General features: G+C 35.3%; 1 protein-coding gene across 2 annotated transcripts in view; it reads left to right on the top strand.

The window, feature by feature from the left end:
• DZIP3 (DAZ interacting zinc finger protein 3) overlaps positions 1–20,259 on the top strand; it is an 89,190-nt gene that overhangs the window by 26,390 nt on the left and 42,541 nt on the right. For both annotated transcript variants that reach the window (XM_077771797.1, XM_077771796.1), the window contains exons 8-13: positions 1,789–1,903; positions 7,183–7,302; positions 7,943–8,044; positions 9,796–9,888; positions 10,632–10,684; positions 19,037–19,113. In XM_077771797.1, coding sequence (XP_077627923.1) covers positions 1,789–1,903; positions 7,183–7,302; positions 7,943–8,044; positions 9,796–9,888; positions 10,632–10,684; positions 19,037–19,113 — 560 coding nt within the window. The remainder of the gene's footprint in view (positions 1–1,788; positions 1,904–7,182; positions 7,303–7,942; positions 8,045–9,795; positions 9,889–10,631; positions 10,685–19,036; positions 19,114–20,259) is intronic.

The following is a 20,259-nucleotide window of genomic DNA, read 5'->3' as shown; positions in this document are numbered from 1 at the left end:
TGCTGTGTGCAACCATGGGATTCCTAGAAGAGTCATCTCTCTGGTAGTACTTGATTCTTTTTAGGCTTATCGTCTATCCTCTGGCATGCTTGTTTTTCACTGGGGTACCCAGAAGACTTCCTGCTTCCCATTTACTAGCATGATGTCGTCAACGTTGTGAACCAGTGTGGTGGTTTGTAGAATTTCAGGATGATCAAAATCTCTTTAGTCTATATTGTAGAGAGAATTCTCATAGGTGTGAGACAAGACAAAAAATATGTATTGCTGTCCTTCCCCCAGATGTGTCAACTATTCTTTAGTCTCTTTACTGATGAACATTGGAGAGAATCTGTTTTCCATGATCACAGATACAAGAAAGCCCAGTCACATGATGGCACCATTGACCTTCATCCCTGGCCTATAGAAAACAGTCACCACTGAGCTGCTTGAAAACACTGCTTTAATAGGTAGGGTGTCCTCTGGGCCTTTCCAGGGAACTATGTCTAGTGGTGGCTTCTCTGGTCTTACGTAGTAAGTCCATTATAATATCCTTACCTCCCTGAGCTTTCTTTAATACTCTGCCCCCCGATTTCCTGCTTCTCCACCTCAATTACTATAGGTCATTTTTGGATCCAAGCTTCAAGTAACCTTCTTAGCAGCATGGTGTCTCAGGTGTCCTGGCTAGGAAAGTAAATCTTGAATTGTGGAAGAGTCATCCTATATCAACATACACTTCCCTATCCAGTTCTATATTTGTCTATTGGGTCAGCACTCTTAAGATCCACTCCCACATATGTTTCTGCCAGTACATACTAGTCAAGTTCTGCAATTTTTAGGGTGAATAAGCCTTTTCTTTCTGGGCAGGAACTCTGTTTTCTTATTTGGGCTCTGTTTATACCTGACCCTAGAGTTATTGGTCTATGGGTAATGAGCACAGATAGGAGAGGATCTTGAGAAAGAAAGGCATCATCTTTTGAGATATGATCCTCAGATCTTACTTTTTCTTGGTCAGTAAAGGGATTCTGATACTCCTTGTCAGCCGGGCTCAAGGCAATTTAAGGGTTTTACTTAAATGTCTCCCTTTCATACCTCAGGGTCTACTTGTTCCCAATCAGAGCCCTAATTTTAGCATAATAGTCCTGCTGAGGCAGTGTTTTTAGTCTTTGCTGTTGTTCTAACCTTATGATTAAATACTGGGCCTCATTTTCCGCACAGTTTGCTCTTATTAGAGTTGGTAAGGTTTTTTTTAAATGTTACCATAGAGGCCTTTTAGCTTTCACAGAGTGTCCTGAGTTGGTAATAGTCCTGTCAAGGAGGTACATTTGGTCTCTTTTGCAGTTTGTTTGACCTTGTGACTAAATCTGGCCAGATTTTCAGCACAGATTATCTTTATGGCTGCAGGAGATGAGAGTCTATTTAAATGCTGCCATAGAGTCCTCTGTCTTTCACAGTGTGCCCTGAGTCAATAGTTGGCTGACCTGTGACTGTCATTCTCTTTCTTCAAGGCTTCCAAGACAGTAGACAAAAGCCAACCAACTCTACAATCCCTTTAATTACCAAGGCCCCCATACTGTTCAAGCTTGAGCTACTACATAATCTATTGCCTCCCCTTCCACCTGTATTTCATCCCAATCTACCACAGGTGAGAGTCCTAGTATTTGTATTTCTATAGCATGCCAGAGGTTATCATCACCCTACTTGCCACAAAAGTAATAAATAAAATAAAAACGAGTTGCTCATTGTCTTATTAGTAAACTATCAAGTTACAGAGTCCCATTCAAACTAACCTTGTTTTAAAATGCCTTACAGATATAATGGAGGACTGCTAGAATTTCATAAAAGCTTACAAGAAATAGGAGATACAAATGACCATTGGTTTGACGTAGATCCTACAGAAGATGAAGATTTACCTACAACTTTTAAAGTAAGAAATCAAAAACAACGTTTCATCTGTGACTAATCAGAATCCTCTTTGATGAAGTGTGGTCTGTGCTAACTTTGTCATATTCTATAGCAAGCACATTCTTTTATTGGAAATTAGCTTTTTGTATAAGAAACAACATTGATCCCATTACTTTGTGAAGAATGTGAGTATGATTCAACACATAAAGAGAAGTGAGGTAGCTGTGTTAACAATTAACAAGATTTGTTATTAAAAACAAGAGGAGTAAAAGCTGTACAGGTCTAGTACTTCACACAGGGCTAGGGCTAAATGTGGTAGTTAATTAACTTTTTTTCTAATTATATTTACTATTATTTTGTTGTTGATTTAAATTTTAAAAGTAGTAGGAAAACTTAAACTTATTTCAGAAAATTTGAAAAATGTATAAGTGCTGAAAGATAAAATTTATCCATATTCCTTCAAAAGGAGAAACTTATATTAGTATTTTGATTTATGTTTTCCAGACACACATGTATAAACACTTGTACCCTTTATTTTTAGTAAATTGGTATGATGTTATATACATTGATATATAGTTCAGAAATATGTACTCTGAGTTTCCCAGTAGATTTTTCTACAGTATGATTTGTTTTCATGGTTTATCATAAAACCGTGCTTTAATTTGCAAAACTAGTTTCCTGCTGTTGAATATTCAGTTTATCCTAAACATTCCAGTTTTTCACTATTTAGGTAAAGTGATATTTGTGCATTTCCCAAATAATTCCCATAGAACACATGTCTAAAGGTGGAATTGTGAAGTAAGTCAATCACTTGTGAACCTGTTGATATTTATCTTCATATATCCTCTTAGAAAGTTTGTACCAGTTTGTATTTTTAAGGCAATGTGTGAGAGTTTCCATTTTCCCACACTTCTTGGCATCCTTTACTTTTGGGGTAACTTTTATCCATTTCTTAAGCCATATTAAAGTCACTTTTTAATTTGTTTAATATGAAAATAGCTACATTGAGTTTCTCTTGGTTAGTGTTTGAATGACATATCTCTTTCCAGACTTTTACTTTAAACCTTTAGGATCCTTATGTTTGGGCTGATGTTAAAGCCAGATACATTCCTCAAAGCAGATGTTTTGTAAAAATACAAAATTCAAATTTCTAGTAAGCTATAATAGGTCAAATTGTATATATCTAATAATAGAGCTTCAAAATGTATGGGACAAAAACTGATATAACTAGAAGGAGAGATAGAAAACTCTTCACTCTCAGTACTATTTTAATGTAGCTCTCTCAGTAATCAATAGAATAAGCAGTTTTTGGCATTTATCAGGACAATCACATGACTTTAAACCTAGACTTAATAATGATTTTGTGTATTTTTTAAATTTCTTTTAATGTTTTATTTATTTCTGAGAGAGAAAGAGTGTGTGAGCACAGGAGGGTCAGAGAGAGAGGGAGACACAGAATCTGAAGCAGGCTCCAGGATCTGAGCTGGCTGTCAGCACAGAGCCCGATGTGGGGCTTGAACCCATGATCCGTGAGATCATGACCTAAGCTGAAGTTGGATGCTCAACTGACTGAGCCACCCAGGTGCCCCTTATGTATTCTTTTTAACATTGAACTTCACTGTTTGCCTAAAGCAGGTCCTACTTGGTCTTAGTTTTCTCTTTTTCCTCCTCCTTTTAAAATATTTTTCATTATTATCCAAACTTTTTTCAGTGAATTTTTTTATTTCATGCAAAATAATACATGTATACAGTTTGTCAAATATTAGAAGACTTAAACATTAGCAGTCTGTGGTCCATCAGCTTTAATTGTAGTTCCTAACTAGAAAAACCTTCTTCCAACTCTCTAGGCATTTTTCTTTGGTATTTTCCTATATATTTTTAAAAAGATGTAGTGCTTTTTAAATATTTCTCCATGGTAGATACTATCTTTGACTTCCCACTATGGCAGATGAGGAGGTTTTATTAGCTTTCTTATACCTCCCCTTAACACATATACTTCTCTTTCTCCATCCTACTAATAGTCATACGTTTCTATTAAATTTGCCTTAGGTTTTTCTTTTATTCCTTGGAATATTCTTCACTTCTACGTAGAATTCTCCATTTTTTTTTAATCTCAAGCTTTCTATTTCGGTTTACTCCCATGTTTCGGTGGAGCTTCCAAGAAAAGGGCACTTGATCGGGAAGTAAATTTTTTGAGATCTTTCATGTCTTTGAGATAATTTCTTTTTTGTACACTTTATTTGTATCTTGCCTGGCATAGAATTGTAGGGTACAAATTATTTTCCTTTATATCTTCAGTGTGTTTCTGTTATCTCTTTGCTTCTAGTAGTACTTTTGAGAAATCTAATGGTCTGATTCTCGATCTTTTGCTTGTGACCTGTTTTTGGAGTTTTTAGGGCATTCTGTGTTCTCTAGTGTTCTGAGCTTATGTTTTGAAAATGTTCCGGTATGTTCTAAAAATTTACTTATTTGATAATTTCTTCACTTCCATTTTTCTTTCTGAAATGTTTATTATTCAGATACTTATCCTGAACTGAATCTCTGATATTATTTTTTTCTTAATTTTTTACATTTTATTTTTTTGTGCTAATTTCTAGGATATTTTCCTCAGCTTTAGCTTTCTGCATAGGGCTGATATTCAGCCAGTGTACACTAGTGCTATCATATTCGTTATTATAATGTTAAATTATTTTACATACTGCTTCCAAAAATAGTTGCTGCCATGAGTTTCTTGGCCACCCAGCCACCATTCCAGCTGCTTTGGACTTTCCACCAGTCCTCCTTCCCTGTACTTCCTTAAAATCCAATAAAAGTTTAGTATCTGGTAGAGCGGAATGCTCCAATCACCCTGTTTTGGCTGTAGGCCAGCATGTTCTTAATCTGTTAAGGGTGATGCCTGGCAGCCCACCAAAAGTCTTGCTTCCCAGACAGTATGATAAGTTTCTTTTCAGGGCATTTAGAGGGCTGACTTGTACCCTTTTATCCTGGGTGAGTTCCACCAGTGGCTTTCCCTGCCCCAGTTGTTCCTATCCTCATATAGTCCCTTAGATTAGCTCATCCTGGTGGGGGAATATAGCACCCCTAGAGATGCTGGCACCCTAGCCGGGGTGGTGTCCTTTCAAATGCTTGTTATTTTTCATTTTTATTTTTTTAATATTTTTATTTATTTCTAGGAGAGAGAGAGACACAGCGTGAGCAGGGGAGGGTCAGAGAGAGAGGGAGATACAGACTCTGAAACAGTCTCCAGGCTCTGAGCTGGCAGTCAGCACAGAGCCCGACGCAGGGCTCGAACCCACGAACTGCGAGATCATGACCTAAGCGAAAGTCGGACGCTTAACCCACTAAGCCACCCAGGCGCCCCTCAAATGCTTGTTATTTTTAACATTACCCTTGTTCCTATCCTTCTACTGAAACCAGTGATTATTTTAGCTAGTATCTACCAAGAGTTTTTGTTGTTGTTGTATATTATATTCTTTTGTCTTTTAAACGACCATCTGTTCTTGTTTCATAAATGCACAATATATCAGAGGTAATATCAGCCACATCATGGAAGGCCTTAATAAGCCAAGTATGAGGTTCAGACTGTATCTTGAGGTTAATGTGAAACCTCTGAAGACTTTTAAGCAGTGGAATGATACAAGAAACTTATAATAAAATGAGAAAATGGAGAACATGCACATATACACTTGTATACCTGTACGTATCTATATCTATCTGTCTACATATGCATATGTATATGTGGCCTCTCTGGGAGGTGATATTCAAGTTGGAACCAGAAGATTGAGAATAGAACTAGTTCTGTAAAGACTGGGGGAAGAACAATTCTAGGTAAATGGAATATAGTGTGGGAAAGCTCTTAGGCCTTGGCAAGCAAGTCTGAGGAATTGAAAAAGTAAAACTATGTGAATTTTATAATAAGCAAGGCTAGAGATGAATTTGAAGAGATGGCTAGATATACTGGGTTCAGCAGCAGGTTCTGCAGAACCTTGCAGTCAGCCCTTGGTAAGGGCTCCAGGCTTTATTTTAGGTACAGTGGGAAGCCATTGAAGAGTTTTAGGCAAGGAACTGACATCTTTTGCTTCTGTGTAGAGTACCTTGGAGCAGAGTAGGTGGGGAGGAAGGGGCCAGTTAGGCAGCTGTTACAGTTAATAATCTAGGTAAGAAAGAGTGGTAGCAATGGAGATAGAAGTGGAAAGACTTGCAGTATATTTTGTAAGAAGACTCAATAGTTACTTGTTGAAATATTACATGCAAAAGGTGATGGAATCTATTATGCAGTGGATGGCTTCAAGATTTCTGGCTTGAAGCTGAATAGATAGTGGTAGATGACATTGATGTGAGTCCTATGAGGGCTAAGTCTTAGCCTGCTGAGTTTACTGTATCATTAACATACATAACTTCCATAACAAGCTGGCTTAAAACAGGCACTCAGTAAATATGTTGAATGAATGCCAAAGATGGGAGGCAAAAGATCAGGAATAAAGAATAAAGAAGAAAAGGATTAAAAAGGGGAAAAAGTAATAATAAATAGTTACAAATTGTAGTTAGTGTTCTAAAGAAGGCAAGGGGCTGGAGTAGAGAACATGGAGAACACAGAGATACACACTCCTATAACTAGCTGTGTATATCCATATGTATATATGCCTATATGTATGTGCAGCATATATTTGATGGGAATATCAGTAGATCAATACTGAAGTATTAAGTTTGAGATCTGTGAAACTTTAGTAGTTACATGCATTCTGTGAGTCCTTTTTTTGTTGTTGTTTTTAGCGTTTCCATTTAGCTATTGGCTATGCTGACAGGATATACTACCCTCCTACTGACAGGTCCTTAAATGCCTCTCATTTATTTCTCTCTTTTCTTGATACTAAAATGTTTTAGTTAATTTGGTCAGAGCATCTTTATTCTTCAAAATCAGCCATCAATTTAATTCTGCAGAGCCTCCTGGGCTCCCAGTAATTTGTTGTCTCTGTATGTATATCAGAGCAAGTAATTTTTAACAGGAACATGCCAGGTGTTATGCTGGGAGTTAGGATGGTGAATAGAGGTACAGACTCAAATACAGACTTTTTCCTTTTTCCATGTTTATGTTCAGTAAGAAGCCCAGTATTTTTTAATTTAGGGCCTCCTCATGTATTGTTTACTTTGAATGAGGGAAATATGTTCTATACTGTTTTTTAAGAAAACATGATGCCTTCAAAAAGGGAGATAATAAAATGGACATATAAAGTAAAATATTGGAAGTGTTGCAGTCTTGTTACTAATAGTTCATAAAATTAAAAAAAACTTTTAATCTAGGATCTTCTTAATGATTTTATCAAGACAACTGAAAGTAATATAATGAAGGAGACGATTTGCAGTTATCTAGATTGTGAGCGATCTTGTGAAGCTGACATTTTAAAGAACACCAATTACAAGGTAATATAATTATTAACTGATTTTAAATTAATATGATTATAAAATTCTTAGATAAAAATTATTTTTATTATGCCTCAAAATATTATTTAAAGAGAGTCCTTAGTTTAATTACAGTATTAATGCATGCAGTTAAGAAGTTGAATATCTCTGAGAACTTAGATTCTTAGTAAGAGAACAAATCAGGTCTGGTGATTATTAGCAGAGATGCAGGAGAAAATGGTATGAAATTGAGGCTGAAGGAAAAGAGAAATGTAAAAATGGAGTAGAAGAGGGGCAGAGAGAGTGTTCCTCTGAAAAGACCACACATCAAATTTCTGATATTTTGTTGTATACGGTATATGGAAAAGATTACATTGACTTGTTCAAATTGATTGCCTTTTCCTTCTGTCCTAATACACTGTCTTAGTGATGGAAAAATGTACCTATACAAAATGACCTATAAAGTTCTTTGACGACCAGTGAGCTGTTGATCAATTTTTGAATGCCATGTAAAGCTCATCTAGTTATAGCATAGTTTTGAAAATGACTTAAGGTATTCATGTATAAATGAATGAATGAATGAATGAGACTTATGGTAGTATTTTCTATATGTGTATGAATTACTGTTTTCATGTAAACAGGTTACTTTTATCTTCTCCAGGGATTTTTTCAGTTAATGTGCAGCAAAAGTTGCTGTGTTTATTTCCATAAAATTTGTTGGAAAAAGTTCAAGAATTTAAAATATCCAGGTGAAAATGATCAGGTATTTGTTTTTCCTTCAGAACTTCACAGCATTTCTTCCTTTATCTGTTTCTCTTCATTTCTTTCTGTTCATATCCATCTCTCCTTTTCCTTTCCCTCTATTTTTCTTTGCCTATTGTCTCTGATGCTTTTCTCCTCAGTGTTGTTTGTTCATCATCACCATTTATTAAACACATCTTTGTTGGGGATACTCTGCTAGTTCCTTTGTTTAGTGATTTCTATCAATTTGTTCCCTCCCTTTTAGAAGTTTATATTCCTAAAAATAGAAATATTGTTGGATATATTCATATAAAGAACATAAAGTCAAAGAATATATTTGTTAAACAAAAAAAATGGAAAGGATACATATAATTTTAAGGACAGTTTCTATTTTAAGGAGTAGGGGACAATAATAAATGTAATAGTCTTCCATCATATATTTGCAATTATTTGTTTATAGAGAGTGCACATGGGGGAAGGGGACAGAGGGAGAGAGAGAAAATCTTAAGCAGGCTTCATACCAGCACGGACCCTGATGCAGGCTTGTTCCCATGACTTGAGCCGAAATGAAGAGTCACATGCTCAACCAACTGAGCACCCCTATTTGTAATGATTTCTATTTACCTAAGGTAATATAACGGAATTCTTATGAAAGTGGAATTCCAAAGCCCAATTCCATATTGATTACTCTTTAGTGAGCTAATGGCCATAAGTTGGGTCTGTACTGTTTGGTTCTAGAGTGTTTATGTTTTGCACACAGCAGAAAACCCCTTATATAGGAATTATGGTATAGTAGAAAGACTATTGTATATGGTGTTGAGTGATCTGGGTTCAAGTGCAGATTGAGCCACCTACTTTTTTTTTTTTTTTACATTAGGCTGGTGATTTAACCACTCTAAGACTCAGTTTTCTAAACCATTTAAAGTGAGGATAGTAATACCTACCTCTTAAGATTGTTGTGAGGATTAACAGATAAAAGCTGAACTTACATTGTACACTAAACATCATTGTATGAAGCATTATGCCTTTTTTTTAAGCAACATGTGCATAATTTTCACCTTCTTTGAGGGCATTCAGTATAGCTCAACTTTAGAAAGAGAAGTAAAAGAACACTACATAACTTAACCAGGGGAAGTAGCAAGATCAGAGCCAAAGAAAGGACTCAACATTCTTATTCCTTTCCTCAGAATCTTCATATATCTGATAAAAATTCAGTATTCCTTTTTATACTTGCTTAATCAGTGCAGTTTACTTGAAGTTGCTTTCCCTGTGGGGCAGCAAGTACATTTTAGGCTATAATATAGCTTCTTGAAGATTTTGAAGTAGAAATGATGAGAGAGAAAAGTGTGATCATGCATTTTAAATAGGAAATCCATTAATATACAAATTGGACTATTTTATTTTTTTTAAGTTTTTATTTATTAATTTGAGAGAGAGAGTGAGGAAGAGAGAGTGAGAGGGGCAGAGGGGGAGAGAGAATGCCAAGCAGGCCCCACACAGTCAGTGTGGAGGCTGATGTGGGGCTGAAACCCATGAACCGTGAGATCATGACCTGAGCAGAAACCAAGAGCCAGATGCCCAACCTACTAAGCCACCCAGGTGCCCCAGGACCATCTTTAAACAGCTAACTCTCAAGTGTTTATTCACATCTTTTATTTTACCATCTAGCAACATCTGCACTTAACTTTAATCAATTTTGTACATTAGTGATTTTTTTCTATTTTTATTGTTTGTTTTTCTTCTATTAATTGTTTTTTCTATTGATAACTTTAGAGTTTTAGTGGGAGGAAATGTTTGAAGGAAGGATGTACAGGTGACATGGTAAGGATGCTACAATGTGATGTACCTGGAATTGTTAAAATTTTGGTAAGTATCTTTCTCTTACTTTTCTTGCTTTCCTTCATTGAAATGATAGATTTTACCAAACAGATTTGGGAATCATAATAGTATTCTAGTCATACTTTTTCCTCTTTGATGATGACTAAGCTCTCTGGCCTTTATTTATGTGGTCCTTAAGAATTAAAAAACCTTTTTTTTTTTAAAGATGCACATACAGGGGGAGGGAAGGAGAGAAACAAAGCAGGCAATGGCTGTACCAATGGGGAAAGTGTTGTAATAAACCCAGGATGATTATCTAATTCTGTGCATCTAAGATTAAAACAATTTTAGACTTTCTGAACTTCTTTCAGTTTGTAAGCATTTTCCATGAAAATATATGTAGAACATCAGATATTGTTCCTATTACAATGTACAATGTACTCAAATTGTATATACTTAATTTTTTCTAATTAGTGAAGTATCTCGTCAAATTTTCAGTTTAAAAGTAAGTAGACCAAAGTGATAAATATGTATTATTTCTTTTTTTACATATGTATTTTTGTGTGTTTTAAATTCTATACTGCTATAAAGTAGGACTGCTTTTTAAGATCCACTGTAGTTTGTTGTTTGATTAGGATTGTTTATGGCTCACCTTGTTACTTCTGTTTGACTTGTTTTAAAATCTGTTTAGCTTCTCATTGTCTTCTTTCATATAGTAAGGCTAAGAAGTAGCATTAAAGAATTTTGAAAATTGAACTACTTTAGGGCTATTTTTTTTCCATCACTTGCAGTTTGAAGTTGTGAGAAAGGATGAATATATAACCATTGAAAATTTAGGAGCAAGGTAAGCTTGATATAAACTATCATTTTTCCTGAGCATGTATGTATTTTTCAGCTGCTGCTTTTTTTCTATTTCTGTCACTTGTTGGAGCTCCATTAAGTTTGTGTGTTTGTTTATTTATTTATTTAGGAGCTCTATTAAGTTTAAAGGAGTATTCTATGCAAAAATTTTATTTGATTGACGTGTGTCTCCTCCTCTCTCCCTACACTGCAGGCAATTAAATTCTAAAGGAAGTAAGGGTTATTTATGTGGATGCTTCCCCTAAATATGAAAATAATCCTTTCCTGAAAACAAAACATATTTTTCTTAAAGTCATTTAAATTGTTATTGATGTAAAACTTTCTCCTAGCTTTCAAAACTCATCCAGTCCTTCAAGCTTACCTGAACAATTAGAATCATCTTATTTCTTGGATGAGAAAACTGTATTGCACAGGAAGATCTAGTGTAAACTGGGAACTCATAGAGGTATAGAGCATTATAGGTATTGAAATTAGAAATTTCAATATAAAAAGTTCTCCTAATTCATTGAGTCTGTTTTCTTCTGTTGAAAGTGTAAATGTCTACCATTTTTCAGACTACCAGGAATATGGCATTAATATGTAAGCATCAGTTTTCCTTTATAAGCTAATGAAACCCAAGTGTTTATCTCTGGCATAGGTTTCACTCCTAAAATCTAGATCTATCCACCAGCATACTAAATAGCTCCACTTTTATTTATTTATTTTTTTTAAGTTTTTAAAGTTTATTTTGAGAGAGAATCCCAAGCAGGCTCCACACTGCCAGTGCAAAGCCTGATGCAGGACTCAAACTCACAGACTGCGAGATCATGATCAGAACCAAAATCAAGAGTCAGAGGCTTAATTGACTGAGCCAGCCAGGCACCCCCAGAAAGCTCCACTTTTATTTCCAGAAATAACTATAGTTCAGCATGTCCACAATTGGACTTGGAATCTTCCTTCCCAGGACTGCTCTGTAACTTTTTTTAAGCCCAGTCAATACACCTTCTTAAAAATGTAAATGCCTCCTTACTTCTGCCCCTACGTTTGCACTAAACTAAATGAAGTCATTACCTCTCACTTGGAATTCTGAAATGGTCTTTTTGTCCCAAGACTTACCTTTCTTCAGCCAATTGTTTACATAGCCACCAAGAACACTTAAAAAATGGTAAGTGAACCATATCACTTCTCTGTTTAAAAATCTTTCAGAGGCTTCTCATTGCTCTTAATTTAGTTCAGACTTCTTAGGTTTGCTTTTCAGACCCCTTTTTCCCTGCTACACTCACTAGTGTCCTCTCTTGTCATTTTTTTCTTAAAATATATATACCATGTATACTGAGCCTCTTTTAGTTCTTGAATATACCATCTATTTTACCTCTAGGGCTTGCTTGAAATAGTCTACTCCTTTGGCTTTGCCTGATTAAAAATTTTGTAAAGACTTACATTAGATTAGGTGTTTCTATCACGTGTTCCCTTTACTTCTATCAAAAAATTTACTATTGACCCTTGAACAGCATGGGGGTTAGGGGTGCCGACACCCCCCACCAGCCAAAAATTTACATATAACTTTTGACTCCCAAAAAACTTAACAGGCTACTAATAGCCTGTTTTTTACTGGAAGACCTACTGATAGCTTACACAGACAATTAACACATATTTTGTATGTGTATTATATGCTGAATTGACTGGACTTAAAGTTACAGAGCAGTATATTGAAATTTCTAAGCTAGAGAAAAGAAAATGTTATTAAGAAAATCATAAGAAAGAGAAAATACATTTACAGTACTGCACTGTATCAAAAAGATCCATGTAGAAGTTTAAACCCATGTTCAATTCAAAGGTCAGGTGTACTAAATTTTATTATACTTTCTTGTCTGCCATTTGAAGGCAAAAACTTTATCTTGCTTACTAGAATATTCCTAATGCGTAGCATAATGGCATATGGGCACCTGACATAGCTGGTACCCAATGAATACATGACAGGTAGAAGTTCTGAATTCCATTATTCTGCAATAGGTATGTTACTTTGTCTTAACAATTAACTTGTATATGAACTGTGAACTCTTTTTGGGGGAGGCAGGTAGTAGTTCCAGTCTCAATTCAGTTCTTTGGCCTTCACCGGAACTGCTTTGAGTCTGTTCCAGACATGTGGTTCAGCAGTCAGAGATGTGGGTAGAAATAACTGGGGATCTCTTTCTCTTCTGGGATCCCCCCACTCTCTTCAATAGCTATGGTCCCCTGGCTTCAATTTTCTGTTCCTACAGCTTAGCAGACTTTTGTTTTCCTCCAGGCTATATTTAGTGCCAGGTTAAAAGCTCTAGGCTTGGTGAATTTACTAACATTCCACCCAGCCCTTACCTCTTCTCTGAGCACGTACCAGCTCAGCAGAGTTGGTCTTTTCCTTCTACTCTCTAGTGCCATAGGGAGGTACTTTCTGTAATTTGCCCAGGCTTTTTTAGTTTTCTGTGGGAGAATCCTTTGGTAACTCGATCACAATATCAAAATTGGAAGAGCTACTTTATGGAATTATACAAATGAATAACAGAATGGCTATTTTTTAAACTTTAAAATGCTTTATTGTAATTAAAGTATAAGGAAAAGCTCACAAAATATAAATTCAGAGTTTAAGAAATACTATAAAGCAAACACTCTTATAGCCCTACCCAAAATGGGACTTTGCCTGTACTCCAGAGGCACTCAGTGCGCCCCTCTCCCCGACTCCTCATCTTCTCCCTAGGTAACTCATCCTGACCTTCACAGTAATCATTCCCTTGCTCTTTTTTATGAAAGTGCCAATTATAAATGCATTTCTAAACACTGAAGTTTTTTTTTAAGTCAAGTTTTTCAAGGTGTAGTTTATATACAGTAAAATCAACTCTTTAGAAATACACATTTAAATGAGTTTCTTTGTATACATTTGGGTAATCACTACCATGATCAACATACAGAATATTTTGATCTTTACAAAAAGTTCCCCCAAATCTCTTTTGTAGTCATTCCCCTCACCTAACCTCGAGACACTGGTAACCATTCATGTGCTTTCTGTCCTCATAGTATTGCTTTTTACTGACTCTCCTTTAATAGGGAAACCTTTTGTATCTGAACTTTTTCACTTAGCATAATGCTTTTGAGAGTCATCCATGTTATTGCATGTATCACTAGGGTTTTTTTAATTAAAAAAATTTTTAAATGTTCATTCTTTTTTGAGAGAGAGAATGAGAAAACGAGCCAGGGAGGGGCAGAAAGAGAGGGAAACACAGAATCTGAAGCAGGCTCCAGACTCTGAGCTGTCAAGCACACAGCCTGACGCAGGGCTCAAACCCACGAACCATGAGATCATGATCTGAGCTGCAGTCGGACGCTTAACTGAGCCACTTTCACACCCCAAAACTGGTTTATTTTTGTTTATTGCTAAGTAGTCTTCCATTGTATAAATGTACCACAGCTTATTTATTCATTCAGTAGTTGATGACATTGAGTTGTTTCTGGCTTGGGCTATTATGATTAAAGCTGCTGTAAATATTCACTTACACACTTTTTGTATAGACTTATGCTTTCCTTTCTCTTGCATAAATTCCTAGAAGCAAGAGTGATGAGTCTTATGGTGTATGTTTAATGTTATAAGAAACTGCTGAATGGTCTTCAACATAGGTATACATTTTACATTTGTGCCAATAGTGGAGGAGAGTTCTAGTTTCTCTGCAGGTGTGTAATAGTATACTGTGGTTTTAATTTGCATTTGCCTAATGACTAATGAAGTTGAGTATCTTTCCACATGTTTATACATGTGTTATTTCACCTATATATCTTTTGATGAATTGTGTATTCTAATTTTAGACCCATTTTTACATTGGACTGTTTGTCTTACTTTGAGTTGTAAAATTCCTTTGTATATTCCAGATACAAATTCTTTAATATGTATTTTTAAAATATTTTATCCCAGGCCATGGCTTGCCTTTTTATTTTCTAAGAAGTATCTTTCAAAATGCAGAAATTCTTAATTTCAGTGAAGTCTTAACATTTCTTTTTTGCTAATGCTTTTCATGTTTTAAGAAAATTTTTTCGACCCCAAATCTCAAAAATTTTCTCCTATATTTTTCCTAACAGTTTTTTAGTTTTAGGTTTTACACTTAGATTTATAATCCATTTCTCTTTTTAAAATTAATTAATTAATTAATTTTGAGAGTCTGGAAGGGGCAGAAAGAGAAGAGAGAGAAGCTCTATGCTGTCAGCTAGGAGCCCAACATACAAACTCTGGTCTGAAATCAAGAGTTGAACGCATCCGACTGAGCCACTGATTTATAATCATTTTCAAGTTAATTTTTGCATGTGGTGTGACATAAGGGTCAAGGTTCACTCTGTCCCATCTATATCTGTCTAAAATCTGTAGACTATATGTATTGTTTTTCTGAACTCATTTTTGTATTCCATTTATTTGTGTATCTGTCCATTTACCAATACCATGCTATCTTCATTACTATAGCTTTTTATTATCTTTTAAAGTTAGGTGGTGTGATCTCAACTTTATTCTTAATTTTCAAATCTAGTTTTTTCTGTTCTAGATCCTTTGCTGTTCAATAATGAATCTAAGAAACATCTTAAAAATGTGCCCAAACTTTTTCTGGGATTATGATTGGGATTATGCTGAATCTATAGCTCAGTTTGTAGCTGATTTGCATCTTAATAGTATTGAGGCTTACTATCCATGAACATGGAGTATAATTACATTTAACTATAACTTCTTCAATGTCTCAAAGGAATGTTTGTAGTTTTCTCTGTATGGACTTGTAAATATTTTGTCCAATTATCCAGATGTATTTTGTTTTTTATGCTGTTGCAAATAGTACTTTTGAAATTTTAATTTCTACTTATTTGTATTATATGAAATCAATTTGAATATATTGAACATATATCCTGTGACTTGGTATTTAATAATTCTAATATCATTTTGTAGCTTCTTTGAGGTTTTCAGTAGATGATCATATTGTCTGTGTCTAAAAACAGCTTTATTTCTTTTTTCCAATTTATATACTTTTTGTTTATTTTTCTTACTGCACTGGCTCAGTCCTTTGGTACAATGTTAAAAAGACATTATTGTCTTTTCTAGATCTTAGGGAGAAGACTTCAGGTTTTCTCCATTTAGTGTGTTGCTAGCTATAGATTATAGTTGCCCCTTTTCAGGTTGAATAAATTCTTTTGTTTTCCTGGTTTTCTGAATTTCTTTTTATCATGAGTGAGTATTGAATTAATGCTTCTCTGTATGCATTGAGATGATCATATGGTTTTCCTCTTATTCTTTAACCTGTTAATATGCTGAATACATTATTTTCAGATGCTGAATCAACCTTATTTCCTGTGATAAAGAATAGTTGGTCATGATCTATTTATTTTTTTTCTATATTGCTGCTATTTTCTTCCTAGCTTACATAGAACATTGTGTAAGCTTAAGGTATAGAAAGTGATGATTTGATATTTATATATTGTGAAATGATTCCCACAATGAGGTGGGAATCACTGTGTGAGATGATGGATGTGTTAACATTTTTTTTGAGTATGTGTGATGAGATCTTTGAAGATCTTTCTTAGCAACTTTTGAATATACAAACAATATTGTTCACTGTAGTCACCATGCTGTACATTGGAATTGGATCCCAGTTTGTACCATTTGACCCCCTTAATCATTTTCCCCACACCCTCATCCTTGGCAGCCACCATTCTACTTTCTGTTTTTGTGTGTTTGGGGTTTTTAGCTCCTATATATATGGGATCATACAGTACTTGTCTTTCTCTGTCTGGCTTACTTCACTTAGTATAATGCTCTCCATGTTCATCCATGTGGTCACAAATGGCAGGATTTCCTTTTTATGGCTAAATAGTATTCTAATGCATGTGTGTGTATAAAAATCATATTTTGTTGATCCATTTATCTATCCATTGATAGACATTTATTTGTTTTCATGTCCTGGCTATTGTAAATAATACCGCAGTGAACATGGATATGTAGCTATCTCTTCAAGATAGAGATTTTGTTTCCTTTGGATATATAATATATACCCCAAAGAGGATTGCTGGCTTAATTATATTTTTAATTTTTTTAAGTTTTTAAAAAAATATATATTTATTTATTTTAATACGTATTTTTTGAGAGAAAGAGAGACAAAATGCAGGCAGAGGAGGGGCAGAGAGAGGGAGACACAGAATCTGGTGCAGGCTCTAGACACTGAACTGTCAGGCACAGAGCCTGACACGGTGCTTGAACCCACAAACACTGAGATCATGACCTGAGCCAAGTTGGATGCTTAACTGACTGAACCACCCAGGCACCCATTTTAATGTTTATTTTTGAGAGAGAGAGAGAGAGAGAGAGAGAAAATGCTCAAGTGGAGGAGGGGCAGACAGAGGGAGAGAATCCCAAGCAGGTTCCAGGCTCTGAGTGGTCAGTACAGGGCCCGATACGGGGCTGACACTCACGAAAGACATCATGACCTGAGCCGAAGTTAGATGTTCAACCGTCTGAGCCACTCAGGTGCCCCTATTTTTAATTTTTTGAGGAACTGCCATACTGTTTCCCCTAGTGGCTATATCACTTTGCATTCTCATCAGCAGTGCACAGGGTTCCTTTTTCTCCATATCCTGGCCATTACTTATTTCTTGTGTTTTCAGTAATAGCCACTCCAACAGGTGTGAGATGATCTCTCATTGTAGTTTTGATTTGCATTTTCTGGATGATTAGTAACATTAGCACCTTTTCATGTACCTATTAGTCATTTTGTATCTTCTTTAGATTAATATTTGTATGGTATATCTTTCTGCATCTTTTACCTCAACCTACATATGACTGTATTTAAAGAGAGTTGCTTATAGACAGCATAGGCCTTCCTTCTTTATATCCAACCTGACAATGCCTGTCTATTAAATGGGGATGTTCCATATAAATTTGCTGTAGTTACTGATATGGCTGGATTTAAATCTACCTTCTTCCTGGTTGTTTTCAATTTTTCCCATCTGTTTCTTGTGTTGTCTTTCCTTGATTTGTTTGTTCTTTCTGTCTTTCACTGTCTCTGTCTCTCTCTCATGATTGCTCTAAGACTTACATATACGTTTTTAACTTGTCAAAGTTCATTTTCCGCACTATACTGTTGTATGTATAGTATAAGTATTGTATGAACCTTACAATAATGTTTCCATATCATTCCACCTTTTAGTGCATTTGTTGTCATGCTTTACTTCTGGATATAAATTTGATAATATATTGTTACTTATTAATATAGTTTAATTTTTCTGTTCTGAACTTTATATACATTTAAACACTTTAGTTTTTTATACTTAACTATACATTATTTGTATAATGAATTCTCAGAGTTTTTCCATTTCATTACTATAATGCTATTATAATGTTATTGTATGGTTATACTATGTTAATTACACTGGTAGAAATATCAGTTATTTCTGAATTATAACCATAACAACAGTGCTATGATGAACATGCCTGGATGTTCTCCAGATGTAAATGTATAGAAAGTATTCCAGAATATATCCCTAGGAGTAGAGTCAGTAGGCCATCTGTCCATACCTTCAACTTGTCTAGGTTTTGCTGAATTGTTTCCCACAGTGGTTTTATCTAGTTACACTCCCACCAGCAGTATAGAATATCTTTCTCTTACTCATTATCTTTGCCAGTACTTCATATTGTTAGTTTAAGATGTTTCCAGTGTAGTGTATGGTTGGCAGTGTTTTGATGCTGGAGATAAAACACCTAACAACCACTGACACCTAAAGCTCTGTCCTTGTTAAACTTAAAACATTCTGGTGGTATTGTCCCATTTTTGTTTTGTTTTCTGTGGGAGAGTTCATCTCAGTGCCAGGTCTCAAGTTTTGCATCTGTTTTATGGCAGCATTTACATAGTGTTCAGTCTACTTAATAAATTTTGCTACTTTTAACCCTCATTTTTTAAAGTTATTTCTATTATGCTAATTAATTTGTTGTCCTTTTAAAAAATCACTAGTCATTAAATGAGTTTTCTTGGATTAGTGGCTGATAAGAAGATCTTATGTTGGAGAAGGGTCTGGGAGGAGTTATAGATTGGCTGTTTTTTTACAGTATTTCTGCTGTCACACAGCCTTTCTTTCTTTTATTTTTTCTGTACGAGATCTAACAATTCTATTTGGTAATTCCAACGAAAATGACAGTACGGGCTTATTGTTGGTGGGTTTTGTTTGTTCATTCCCTTTTCTCCTTTGCTTTTAAATTTTTCCAGGAGAAGGAGGAGAGGACACTATTCACTTATTTAGCCATGCGGATATCAGAAATCTTGACTAACTTTGGTATTAACTGTAACTTATTTTTTTCTACTTGCAGTTATAAAAAGTTGATGTCTCTGAAAATTAATGATACTGATATAAGACCGAAGATCAGTTTAAAATTTAGTGCAAAAGGTACTGTTTTATTCTTATATGTCTCTTGAAAAGCGTATTAAAGTTTGACTTGCTTTGTGCAGTATCATACCATTGACAACCATGTGTTTATGTTTGTCATTCACTGGGCTTGGGTTTACACTAAGTAAGTATCACTTGTCATAGGCTGAAATTCATGGACAGAAAGATCAGCAGGTGTATGGGTCTTACATTACCTTGGCATTCTAGAGAGGTTTGTCAAGTCTGGTATATCGCTGCTGACTACACAGTGCGATTAGACTCCAGCAGGTTTTCCCTACCAAACCCTCCTCTCTTACTGCATTCCCTGTTAATAGAGCGAAATGGAAGGCATGACAATTTGGGACTCAAGGCCAGGTAGTCTAAACTTAAATGCCAGCTGTTTATGAATGTCAGCTGGTCAGCAATGCCACTTGGAGACTTTTAGGGCTCCGAGTCGCGTGGAAGAATAGTTTGATGTCAGTTCTTGCTAGGGGAAATGAGTGTCCGTGATCCTAGCCAGCTTCTTATGTGGCCACCCAGAGAAAGCTCCTTGGGTCACTTGCTTTGTAACCTTGCTTGCCTCCACAGTATATGTCAAGTATATCAAACAAGAATATTAGTTTTTAAATTTCTTGAAGCAGAGTCATGAAGGAAGCAGAATCATGAATGATAAAATAATAAAGCTACCATTTATGATACGTACATATTTTAATATTCATACAAAAAATATACCATCATATATCAAGTTCTTACTACTTTTAGATTCACTACAGTCTAGTTTCCTCCTTTGGAAGTGCTATTCAACCAGAAAAATCTCAAATAGTTCATTCTCATGCCTTATTCCACTTCATTGATGAAATATCTACTTAATCATTAATTTATTTTTAGTATATTATTTGATTGAGATAAATCATTAATATGTCATCAGGCCAGTGTGTCTCAAACTTTAATATATATTTAAATCATCTGTTGATTTTGTTAAAATGTAGGTGCGAATTCAGTAGCTCTGGGTGAGGGCGGGAGGTGGTTGCTAAGAATCTGTCTTTCTAGCAGGCCCCCATGGGGATGCCACTGCTGGTCTGTGGACTGCACTTGGGATAGCAAGGCATTAGATCACTTAATGTTTTTTTATATAGTTCTCTATTGTCTGATATGGTTGCCACTAGC

The sequence above is a fragment of the Crocuta crocuta genome, unplaced genomic scaffold (genome assembly GCF_008692635.1).
Source record: "Crocuta crocuta isolate KB4526 unplaced genomic scaffold, BGI_CrCroc_1.0 scaffold56, whole genome shotgun sequence".
Classification (NCBI taxonomy): Eukaryota; Metazoa; Chordata; class Mammalia; order Carnivora; family Hyaenidae; genus Crocuta; species Crocuta crocuta.
The sequence above is the reverse complement of the archived record's forward strand: the minus strand, read 5'-3'. Positions and strand labels throughout refer to the sequence as shown.